The sequence below is a fragment of the Tiliqua scincoides genome, chromosome 5 (genome assembly GCF_035046505.1).
Source record: "Tiliqua scincoides isolate rTilSci1 chromosome 5, rTilSci1.hap2, whole genome shotgun sequence".
Lineage (NCBI taxonomy): Eukaryota > Metazoa > Chordata > Lepidosauria > Squamata > Scincidae > Tiliqua > Tiliqua scincoides.
Genome location: NC_089825.1, coordinates 83,063,310 through 83,074,522, shown reverse-complemented (window position 1 = coordinate 83,074,522; position 11,213 = coordinate 83,063,310). Strand labels below are relative to the sequence as shown.

At 45.3% G+C, this 11,213-nt stretch overlaps 1 protein-coding gene across 3 annotated transcripts in view; it reads right to left on the bottom strand.

The window, feature by feature from the left end:
* Positions 1 to 610: 610 nt before the first annotated feature.
* Positions 611 to 11,213, bottom strand: part of THRA (thyroid hormone receptor alpha) — a 124,001-nt gene continuing 113,398 nt past the window's right edge. For all 3 annotated transcript variants that reach the window (XM_066631184.1, XM_066631186.1, XM_066631185.1), the window contains 3 exons: positions 4,449 to 4,595; positions 1,677 to 1,935; positions 611 to 868 (listed from right to left, as the gene is read on the bottom strand). In XM_066631184.1, the coding sequence (XP_066487281.1) occupies positions 618 to 868; positions 1,677 to 1,935; positions 4,449 to 4,595 (657 nt within the window). In that variant the 3' untranslated portion in view covers positions 611 to 617. The remainder of the gene's footprint in view (positions 869 to 1,676; positions 1,936 to 4,448; positions 4,596 to 11,213) is intronic.

Here is an 11,213-nt window from a genome sequence, read left to right as displayed (position 1 = left end):
GGTTTGATCAGGGCTGAAGCAGAGAGATGCTGACAGTTTCCAGCGCTGGTGGTGGTGGTGAATTCTTTCTTAAAGGGGAGAAGGGCAAAGGTTTGCAGGAGGGGAGCAGGTGGGATGGGGTTCCGCCTCTTAACATTGTGACAAAAGTAAAGACAATGTCTCACCCTGAAAAGACAACTTTGGGACAAAGAGGGGATTGGAGGAAGTAAAATAAGCAGGGGAAGGAGGAAGAAATTGTATTGCCCACTTAATTTTTTTTTTAAGTCTGCCTAGACAAACCAAAGTGTTGGCTACTGCACAAGTCTACCTCGTAACAAAGATTTTGTATGGTTTCGACCTTTTTTTTTTTTTTGGTGGCCCAGCCCCTTTCAACAACACCCTTCCTCCCCTTCCACATGATTCACTGATGCTGACGTGCAATATTTAGAAAAACAAAAACAAAAATTAAAAGAAAAAAATGAAAACAACAAAAACAACAACAAGAAAATGAAAATCTGTTGTGTCCGAGGTGATGAGGTGGGAGCTCTGTGGCCCAAGTCCAGACATCGCCCCAGTCCCAAATTGCCCCGCCTCCCCAATTCTCCCACGCCACCCTGTTTGCCCCTCTCTCCCCCACCCTAAACTTCCTGATCCTCGAAGACCTCGAGGAAGAGCGGGGGAAAGAGCTCCGTGGGGCATTCCACCTTCATGTGCAGGAAGCGGCTGGCGTGGCAAGCCCCAATCATGCGCAGGTCAGTCACCTTCATGAGGAGCTTGGGCCAGAAGTGGGGAATGTTGTGTTTGCGATAGTTGATGTAGTGTTCAAACGCCAGCAGATAGGTCTCTTGGCATTTCTCAATCTTGTCAACGCAGATCAGCCCACTGCGGTCTGCAGAGTGGACAGGAAGGAAGGCATCAGTTACGGAGACTTAGTGGGTGGGATGCTGCTGCAGCATCTTGGTCGCCTCCATTCTCTCCCAGCCCCAAATCATATTTCTCACGAGCTGAATCAAATAACATACCAGAGATTCTGGGCCCTCAATTAGGAACTTCATGGTCTGAGGCTGGGACTAGCGAGATACCTAGAAACTGTGTGCAGGCTCAGGCCTCAGACATTCTTTCAGGCACAGAAAGGAACAGGGTGTGCTATGTCAGCTTCTGCAACCGGCAGGCAGAACTAGTTCCAAGTCCAGCATCCAGCTCAAAACCTCAGTTCCGACTCTGGGCAGCAGGGTTTCCGAGTTGAACACCTCCATTCCAGCTCTGAATCTGGTCCACCACTTCCATTGGCAAGCCTACCATTGGCCTATCCATTCCAACCCCAGCCTTTAATAAAAGCCCAACTTATATATCAATCAACTCTCACCCAGTTCTTTCAACTTGCAATTATATAAATTTACCTTCCAACACTAACCAACCCATTGGCTCAAAGACCTACTTAACAGATTGCTGACACAATACTGACTCTTCTGACCAGTCTACTAAGCAGTCACCGTACTCTCTCTGTTAACCTCTTTCTTACCCTTCTGTGCCTTCAGTGACAACCCCTGGTGACCAAATGCATTTCCCACACATGACCTGCTATGGTTGGTGGCTTGGACATGCCAGACTCAAGTAGGCCTAAGCCTATGCCCTTCAAGGGGCTCACTGAGCGTGGGAGGGAGGGCATCTACTGAGAGCATCAACAGCTGCTGTACCTGAGGACATGAGCAGCACGGCCTGGAGCAGCGCCACCTCCGTGTCATCCAGATTGAAGGCAGAAAGGGACTTGCCCAGATCAAAAATGGCGTCCGACACCACACCTAAACCACCATTCTTCAGCTGCTCCCGCTTGACCGCCATCTCACCACTTAACGTCAGTGTCTCACTCTCAGGGTCGTAGCGCACAGCCGCCCGCAGTGACATGATCTCCATGCAGCAGCCCTTCAACAGGATGATCTGGTCCTCACAAGGCAGCTAAAGGCAGAGAAGAGCATGGTCAGTGCTGCCCTTGTCACAGCTTGACCATAAGTGGCTAAGAACAGTGGTTCAAGGAATGGTTATTTGACACTACCTGGAAGTAAGATGCTTCTGCTGATCTGGAAAGAGATCCCTGTGTAACAGGGAGGCAAGGAATGGTTAGGCAACTTGCAGAGCGTCCCAGAGGCAGAGGGGCTGGAGCGTTTAACAGAGGAACAGTTTCTTGCTTAACTGAGGAATGCGACATGCAGGCAGGCAGGCAGCCTAGGGCCTCTAGGGGGAATCATAGCCAGAATATTTACAGAAAGCAGGAAGCTTCCTGCTTATGTTCAGTTAGTTTCCTCCCTCTAGCATGCCTGTCTGCATGTCGTGTTCCTCAATTAAACAAGAAACTATTTCTCCGTTAAGCAAAAAACGTGTGCTGCCAATGTGCTGCTAATCAAGAAAAATGAAGCTAATAGGCATGGAGGAGCAGGGTATTGCAGTGGCATCGCTAGGGTGGTGTGGGCTGCACTGGGTGACACGCTAAAATCATGCTGGTTAGGAGTAATACCGTCATGTTATACAGCGTTGGATGCGGAATTTCCAGGAGAATGCAATGCAAAAAACTAGAGAGAAATATCCCCTTTCTATCAAAAGTTATGGCCAATAAACTGGAGAACAAAAAATGCATGGCGCCCTATGGAAAGTGAAACTGAGCTGTATAGCACGTTTATTCACAAGTAGGCGACATTGCCTTAGTCCATCTGAAAAGGCAGGCTGAGAGGAATCCAACAACACCAGATTGTCCTGAATGCAGCCCCCCAAAACACCTGAGAAGGAAGTCCCTCCCTCCAAGCAGACGAGTGTATTGAGCCCTATGGAAAGAGAAACTAAGCCTCGTGTTTGCGTCTACTCACGAGTAAGCAAACGTGCCTTGGCTGGTGGTCAGGCCAGGTAAAGGGGAATGTGAAGCCACCAGAAATGCTCCAGAAGGCAGCCTCCCCTCCCCCCACTAAAAAGGATCAAAAGAGGCTTCAGTTGATAAGGTGAACTTTTCTGAGACCTGCAAAGCCAGGTGGATCCTGACAGTGATGCGGTTTAAATATAAGTTCTTAAATTGAACTGTGCACTGGGTAGGGCTGAAAACCTTACTGGTTTTGGAGTGGGGTGTTATTGCAGGCAGGATACAAATTCACTTGGTGGAACAGGGCTGACTTCTGCTTATTTAATTATTTGTTTTACTTTAATTATTTATACTTATTTATTTAAATTTGTCTGATGATGTCACTTCCACCATGACATCACTTCTGGTAGGTCTTGGACAGATTGTCATTCTAAAAAGTGGATTCCAGTGCTAAAAGTTTGAGAACAGCTGCAATAAGGTGTTAGTAAGTCGATACCCTGTGTGTGTGTGTGTGTGTGTGTGTGTGACACCACTAGTGACCAAAATCACCAAAATTACAAATTGGAAGAACAATACCAATATATACATGTTATATATCAATCAATGCATAATTTCATGCAGAATGTGTTCTATCTTTGTTCTATCAAAAGGTACTGCCAAAAAAACCAATGGGGGGCGGAGTGATGGTACATCACCACGCCTACCACCTGGGGTGTTACCCCACTCACTGCATGGGGGGTGACGCACTGGCATCCTGCACCGGGTGACGTGAACCCTAGTGACGCCACTGGGGTATCGTACTTCATTTAGGGTTCCCCTTAACTGCGGGGGGGGGGGGGGGAGGAAGAGGGAGAACAATAGGGCCAAACTTTGGGAGAGGGCATGGCCAAGGGTTGTTTATATACTTTCTGCTAAATACCCAGTCCAGAAGACACCAAAGCCCTGAAAACTATAATGCTGGGAAGAGACAAGGGGTCGGCTTACATAAGAACAGCCCCACTGGATCAGGCCATAGGCTCATCTAGTCCAGCTTTCTGTATCTCACAGCGGCGCACCAAATGCCCCAGGGAGCACACCAGATAACAAGAGACCTGCATCCTGCTGCCCTCCCTTGCACTGGCATTCTGACATAGCCCATTTCTAAAATCAGGAGGTTGCACATACACATTATAGCTTGTACCCCGTAATGGATTTTTCCTCCAGAAATTTGTCCAAGCCCCTTTTAAAGGCATCCAGGCCAGATGCCGTCACCACATCCTGCAGCAAGGAGTTCCACAGATAGACCACATGCTGTGTAAAGAAATATTTTCTTTTGTCTGTCCTAACCCTCCCAACACTCAATTTTAGTGGATGTCCCCTGGTTCTGGTGTTATGTGAGAGCGTAAAGAGCATCTCTCCATCCACTTTATCCTTCCCATGCATAATTTTGTATGTCTCAATCACGTCCCCCCTCAGGCATCTCTTTTCTAGGCTGAAGAGGCCCAAACTCCCATGGCCATTCTTTTTACTAATCAACCCAAAGGGAAAGGCTCCGCCTATGACTACAAACTTTCAAGAGATCCTGACCAAGCTGCCAAACTTTTTCCTGCCTCTCTCCAACACCATCCCCACCTACACCACTTACCTCTGAAAACATGGGCAGTTTTTTGGCAAAATCCACCACACGAGTGATGGCGGGGGTGATGATCTTCGTAAACTCACTGAATGCCTCCAAGTCCACTTTGTCCCCATCGGGCATGGAGGCCATTGGTGACTGACCAATGTCTTCAGGCTGTAGCACGATAAGAAGAGGGACAGTGTCAACACTCTCTAAGAAGGGTGGGATCCCCTCTCTCCAGGTGGAAAACCACATCCTAGTCCCAAAACTGGAAACAGGAGTTTTGTCTCTTTGTAACTCCTCCACCCACTTGCCCCTCCCCAGAGCAAGCCTCTGAATGCTAGTTTATATTCACATGGCATTTTTGATTTCCTTTATTTTAAATGAATAGTCCTTGTATCTGCAAAAACAGTGGAAGCGTGTGGATAATCCCGCTGAAATCTCCAAAGCTTGAGTGGGATTTTCGGTGACCGAGGGCAGGGTTTTAGCCTCCTACAGAATAAATTATGCAAAAATAAGCAGATGTGTATCTGCTGAATGTGTGTAAATTCACACAGACTGCAGAATTCAGTGTTTCTTGCAAAAGAATGCAGGTGGGGCTGAAGTACACTGAGCTTCAATAACCCCTATGAGGAGAGGATGAGAAAGAGAAGTCATAGTGGGTTCTTCAAAATGCAGCATACGCTTGACTTCCTCCCAACTTGGCAATTTGCTTGACCAGTGAACTGAATACTGGTTTGAACCACCTCTTACCCTTCCCCTCCACCCCCCACTTCATGCAGGCTGCCATCTTCCAAAAAGAAAAGAAAGATAAGGTTTGCAACATCAAACACATGTTTGTATGCTTACCCTTTCGCTCTTCAAAAAATATTTAAAATGCAAAACTGCAACCAGTGTGGAATGGCAAATTCCTGACATCACAGGTGCTGCCCAACAGGCAGCCTCCACAGAGAGAACATCCTCACTGAAGTTCCAATATGTTGAAAACTGCACAACTTTTCTTTTTTTTTTTTGAAACGTTCCAAGGGAAGAGAAGTAGCAGTAATATTCGCACTCTCACAACAGTAAGTCTGTATGCACCTTAAGAAAAAATCCTTTCTGGCTGCCTGGCAATGTATTCTCTACTATTAGTTGTTAAGTTCTACTTCTCTTCTGCCAAAATCGGACCCCAGCTTCTTAAAAGGTATCCCTATATGACCTGTTGCTACATCCTGGACATTCCAATTCTTCTACTGTCACATGTTGTGCTGATCTAATAGCAAAGCGCATTTCTGTCCAAACATTTCTGTTCTTTCCACAGACCACAGAATCATTAAACACCATCTCTGATTTTAAAATATTCCATTCCCATTCAGTAGGGCAGACAACCCTGGTGTCATGAAACCCTCTACGGAATAGACACTCTTGCTGCTAAGGACTCTGCCAAAAGTGACTTTGGACCTACAGCTCTCCATAATGTTATTTTATTTCTGCTATTACGAATGGATTGCTGTCCCTCCCTGAGACACGGCAGACGCAATGTTGGGGCTCTCTTATTGGACTGAAGAGATATGAAGGAAGCTATAGAACCTTGTGTTCAAGCTCAGCTCCAATTACTTTCAATAGATGTCCTATTGAAAATTAAATTTTGGTCTCTTCTGCTCTGAGGGAGGAGCTTGTTCCCTCCTAAAGGGGACAACAGTGTTAGCGCTGGGGAAAGAACTGACCCATTAGGGTTTTCGATGAGGAAACCAAGAGGGAGAGAAAACGGCATCTACACTACATTCCCTAATGTCTGGAACCAGCCTTGGTTTTTTCTTTTCTTTTTGGGGGTGTGTGTGAGTGGGGTGGTTCCTGTTTCTACCAGTTAATGAGATGGAACAGCCCGCACACATTCTCACTGGTGCAAAAGCCCCCTTCACATGGACACATTAACTGTAGAACACTAATAACAGTTAAGACAACTGTAGTTGAGAGTCTGTTAAGTAGGGAGTTTGACTGTCTTCATTAGCTATCATTGACTTTTGTTATATGTGGAGGGAGGGAAGTTATTAGGAGGGTCCAAAGTGAGGGAGTGTGTGAACTTATGACCCATTTATGTGAGAAAACCCTTACATCACATCCGCACTGGTTCAAATGGTGCATTCATGTTTACTGTGTTTACTTGCCACGCTTCTTCCAAGAAGTCCAAGCACAAGGATGCTTTCCCTCCTTTTATTTTCACAACTTCCCTGGGAGATCATGATTGGCTCAAGGTCACCTATTAAGCTTCATGGGTGAGCAAGAATTTGAACTCAGGTCTTTAGGAATGGAGACTCACTCATATCCTGTTCTCCCTCCTCAGTACTCAGAGCAAGATCTCAGAGTTCAAATTCTGAGTCAGTACTCAGTGAGGCCTACATATATCATTTTCCCATCCTGGCAGCAAACAGCAAGATCTGCTTAGCTTCAGTAGTACGACTGCACCACAGCACTTTCTGTGCACTGTCTAGCCCAGGGGTGCTCACACTTTTTTGGCTCGAGAGCTGCTTTGGAACCCAGCAAGGCCCGGAGATCTACCAGAGTTTTTTTTTACAATGTTCGCGCCATCATAACATATAACATTTATGTGTACAATGTATGTTGGTGTACCTTGAGCCCCACTGAGTATAACAGGACTTACTCCTGAGTAGACATGCCTAGGATTAGGCTGTGAGGCTGCAATCCTAGCCACACTTACCTGGGAGTAAGCCCCATTGAGTACAATGGGCCTTACTCCCGGCGTTTCCTCCCAGAGGCACCTGAAGGGGGGGGGTCGGCACTCCGCGATCTACTCATTTTGCCTCGCGATGTACCGGTAGATCGCGAGCCACCTATTGAGCACCCCTGGTCTAGCCTGAATGTCAAAAGATGGTTTGTCTAGCTAATTTATGATGCTCACACATTCTGGGGAAGGAAGAACTTTCTGAAGTTGGGGGTGGAGGCTCACAAGAGATTGAGTTTTCTCCAAGACCCATCTGGTCTGTTTCAGTCTCTGATTTCCTCTCCCCCCGCCTTGCAACCCCACTTCTCATGACCTCCATGTCCTGACCTGCCCTGGCACTAACTGGCTATGGCCAGCAGAGGGCACCCCAAACCAACTATCCCTACCCTGCTAAGAAAAGGGGGGGAAGAGGGAAGGGGCTGGAGTGGGGTTTCCGGCCCATCTGCCCTTGGAGGGAGCTGAAGAGGTCACAGCTGTGTCCTTTTGCTCAGACAACTTAACCCTTCAAAGGACAGGTCTGAATTACTTGCTAAATTCTAGGACTGTCTATTTTAAACTATACACTCTTATATGTATTATTATGAGCTATCTTCTCATAAGTCCACTTCTGACCTTACCCTCAATGCTAGGACCAAGGCCAGGTTTTAGCTCCCACATTAAAGAGAGTCCAATTTACCCTGAGAAAAAATTTCATATGGCATGGATACCAACCAAATTTAAACTTTTTTACATTCCACTGATTTTAGTGGGACTGTTAAGAACATGCGTGTTTGTGCATAACTCCCCCAGTTGGAAATAAAGTGCTTAAGGAGTACCCCTCCCTATTAAAATCAATAACTCTAGGTACTAAAGACCCAATTCAAATTAAAAGATAGTGGCAGAACTTTTAAAATGTTTTTAAGGAGATTTAAAAGGTAAATAAAGGGTAAAAAAAAAACTAAAATGGCTTTTAAATAGCTTTTAAATGGCTTTAAACAGCAGGGGTGACCATGTAGTATGTTGGCTGACATTTGCTCCGGTCCCCTCAAAAAGCATTACTGTCTGGCCTGTTGCTCTATTAACTTTTGATCAAGTTGTAGTTTAAAACTAACAGAACACACTGAAGCAGTGGTTCTCCAACTTTATACTGCCGTGATCCACCTCATCAGCCTCCGTCACACTCCAGAATGCAACACTGCAAGGCATTCTGGGGTGTAATGCAGCCAATGAAATGGGTCACTTGCTGGCGTTAACCAGAAGCCACAAGGCATTCCGGGGCATGAACCATAATGTTTTGCGAGGGATGCGCCAGCCCCACAACCCACCAAAAATTGGCTCGCCACCCACAGTTTGAGAATAGTTGCATTTAAATGTAAGAGAAGGAAGCAATAAAATTTAATTGTGTGACTACAGCCTAATCCACACTGTAAAAATGATGGGTAACTCTGTTACCACTTCAAAATATAGCTGGGGGGGTTGTGTGACTGAATGCTTTGGCATGAAATACACTTCCATGAGCACAGAAAACTAGAATATTAGAGAAAGAGCTAAGCTTGAACCATTTCCCCCTTCCCTAGTTTTTTATGTGCAGGAATGTTTTGGGATACGGGAGCACTTAAATCCCCATCTAACCTGCAGTCTGACAGTCCAGAAACAAGTTTTATCTACTATTTGCGCTAATTAGGCATATGTCCCACAGAAACCAATTCAACATGTTAGTTGTTCTGAATATGTGACCCACTGCTGTCCATAGGATGTATTCTTTTCTTAGCCATTACTAATTTTAGCTGCATTTGATCCACAGTACAGGTGGCCCCCATATCCATGGATCTGGTATCCATGGTTTCACTTATCTGTGAATTGGGATGGGCATGCCCCACACACCCATTAATGTTGCTTAGGTACTTACTGCTGGTGCCAAGATAAAATGTTTTTTTTTCCCTTTTACTGGTCAGGCCAGCATGGGCTCCAGCAAATCTCCAGAGGGCCAGAGGCTCATTGGAGACTAGAAGCTCCCTGAGAGCCGGATTGGGAGTCCTCGAGGGCTGCAAGTGACCCCAGGGCTGGGGTTTGAGCACCCCTGGCTTAGATCATCCCTTGTGCAGTCTTTTAACCATTATGCTACAACAGCTCATGAATATGTTCCCATTCTGGTATACAGGAAATACCTTCATAAAGGCATGAGGGAGATGTGCCACAGGAGGTGGGAGGAACCTTGAACTCTCAAGCCTGCATGGAATTTGATGGTTTAAAAAAAGATGGATGGATGTTGTACAGCCTTGCAAGGAGCACCAAGCTATGTGAAGAGAACACAGCAACTGTAGTCTTATGGATGGAGTTATAAAGTAGAAGAGTAGTAGGGAACTGTTCTTTTTTATACTCTTCAAATACCTTAATTCATGTCTCATATGCAAGCTCTCCCTCTGCATCAAGTCATCTGCAACAACAACAGCTGCATGCGGCCCTGCTCACAAATCACTACTGCTGTTGACAAATCCACGTCATCTCTACTCATGCACCAAAAAACGGCCAAGGAGAAGAGAAACCTACCCTTTCACTGCTCCTGAACCACCCTGACTGCAACATAAAGACCATGATTGGGTAACTAACCTATAACGGGTTAAGGGAGCAGTCCTAACCCCTTATGTCAGTGCTGGAAAGCACTGACATAAGGGCAATGCAGCTCTGAGGTAAGGGAACAAACTTTCCCTTACTTTGAGGAGGCCTCCGTGAGTGATACGCAACTGCAGGATACAGCACAGGTCCCACTGGCACCGCTATGCCAGTGCTGGAAAGCACTGACATAAGGGGTTAGGATTGCGCCTTAAATTGGACTAAGCACCCCAGAACAACTCAGTGACAGCTGGGAGTCTTCACATTACACCAGACCCTGCTTCCAGACAAGGACCATCAGGGGAGCTGCAATTCTGTGAGGAACCTGCACCCTCACAAAAGTTCCCAAGATTCCCTGGGGGAAGCCAGGGTAGCACAACTGATTTCAAATGTAGGAAATCTAACAACTATAGCTGTGCGAGTGGAGTTGAATACAACTTCTAGAAGAGCTGGGAGGAAGGAATCTCCTTTTCTTTTTACATTACTTGATTATGAGCAGAAGATGTGTGTTTGAAGTGTATTAATGGGCAACTCCTTACCTTTTATAAATATACAACACTATGTCCAGGACTTTATGGATGTTGTGGGAGTGCAGAAAGGAGTTTTGGGTGCAGAATTTAGTTTTCTGAGACTCTCAGCTTTCATTTTAGAAAAAGCAAGTTTCTATGACTGTGAAGATATGATTGAAAGCACATGAGCCACACTTGTTGAAACCCCCAAAGCCAAAGGGATGGCTGAATAAGATTTATAATGTTTGGGCCTCGACTGTAGTGTCTTCTTTCCCATTTATTTTACAGGCACAATTAGAATTATGCAAAACAGAAAATGATGCAAAGAGTTTATGCAAATTTGCATCATTATTGAGGTTGCTGAATTCAGTGTTTCCTAGTGCAGAAGAAGAGGAAGAAGAAACATATATATTTGGTGATGCCAACTCTATAAACAGTTTGGTTATACCAACTTCTCATGTTATTCTTCCTTACTTACATTATTAAAAATTAGTGGAGAAACAATCAGAAACCAAGTGCTATTGTAACACATAAATAGCCAGGCAGAATACAATACATGTCTCCACTGGTCTGAGTATATCACAAAACAGTGTATTTGTGTCTACTTCTGCCTCCTTCCTTATGCACAAGATTGGCAAGAAGAGACACTGGAAATGTAGCCTATAGAGATTGTAAATTCTCTGTGATTGCAATTACGCTTTCCCCCTACAGCACAAGTCCAATGACATCAGAAAAAGGTAAGTAAAATGTTTGAATACACACATAGAAGCAGTTCAGCCATGGTACAGAGTAATTTATGCATGTATCTGTTTATCTTGCCTAATATATTGTGCTGCATTTTTTTTTTAAATTCTTTTTTTGGACAAAGACTAAAATAGGAGGAAGGGAAAGGTTATGGACATTTGGGAGTCAGATGGCTAGAGGAACAAGATCAGGAAATATTACCCAAAAAGAAAGGAAGGAATGAAA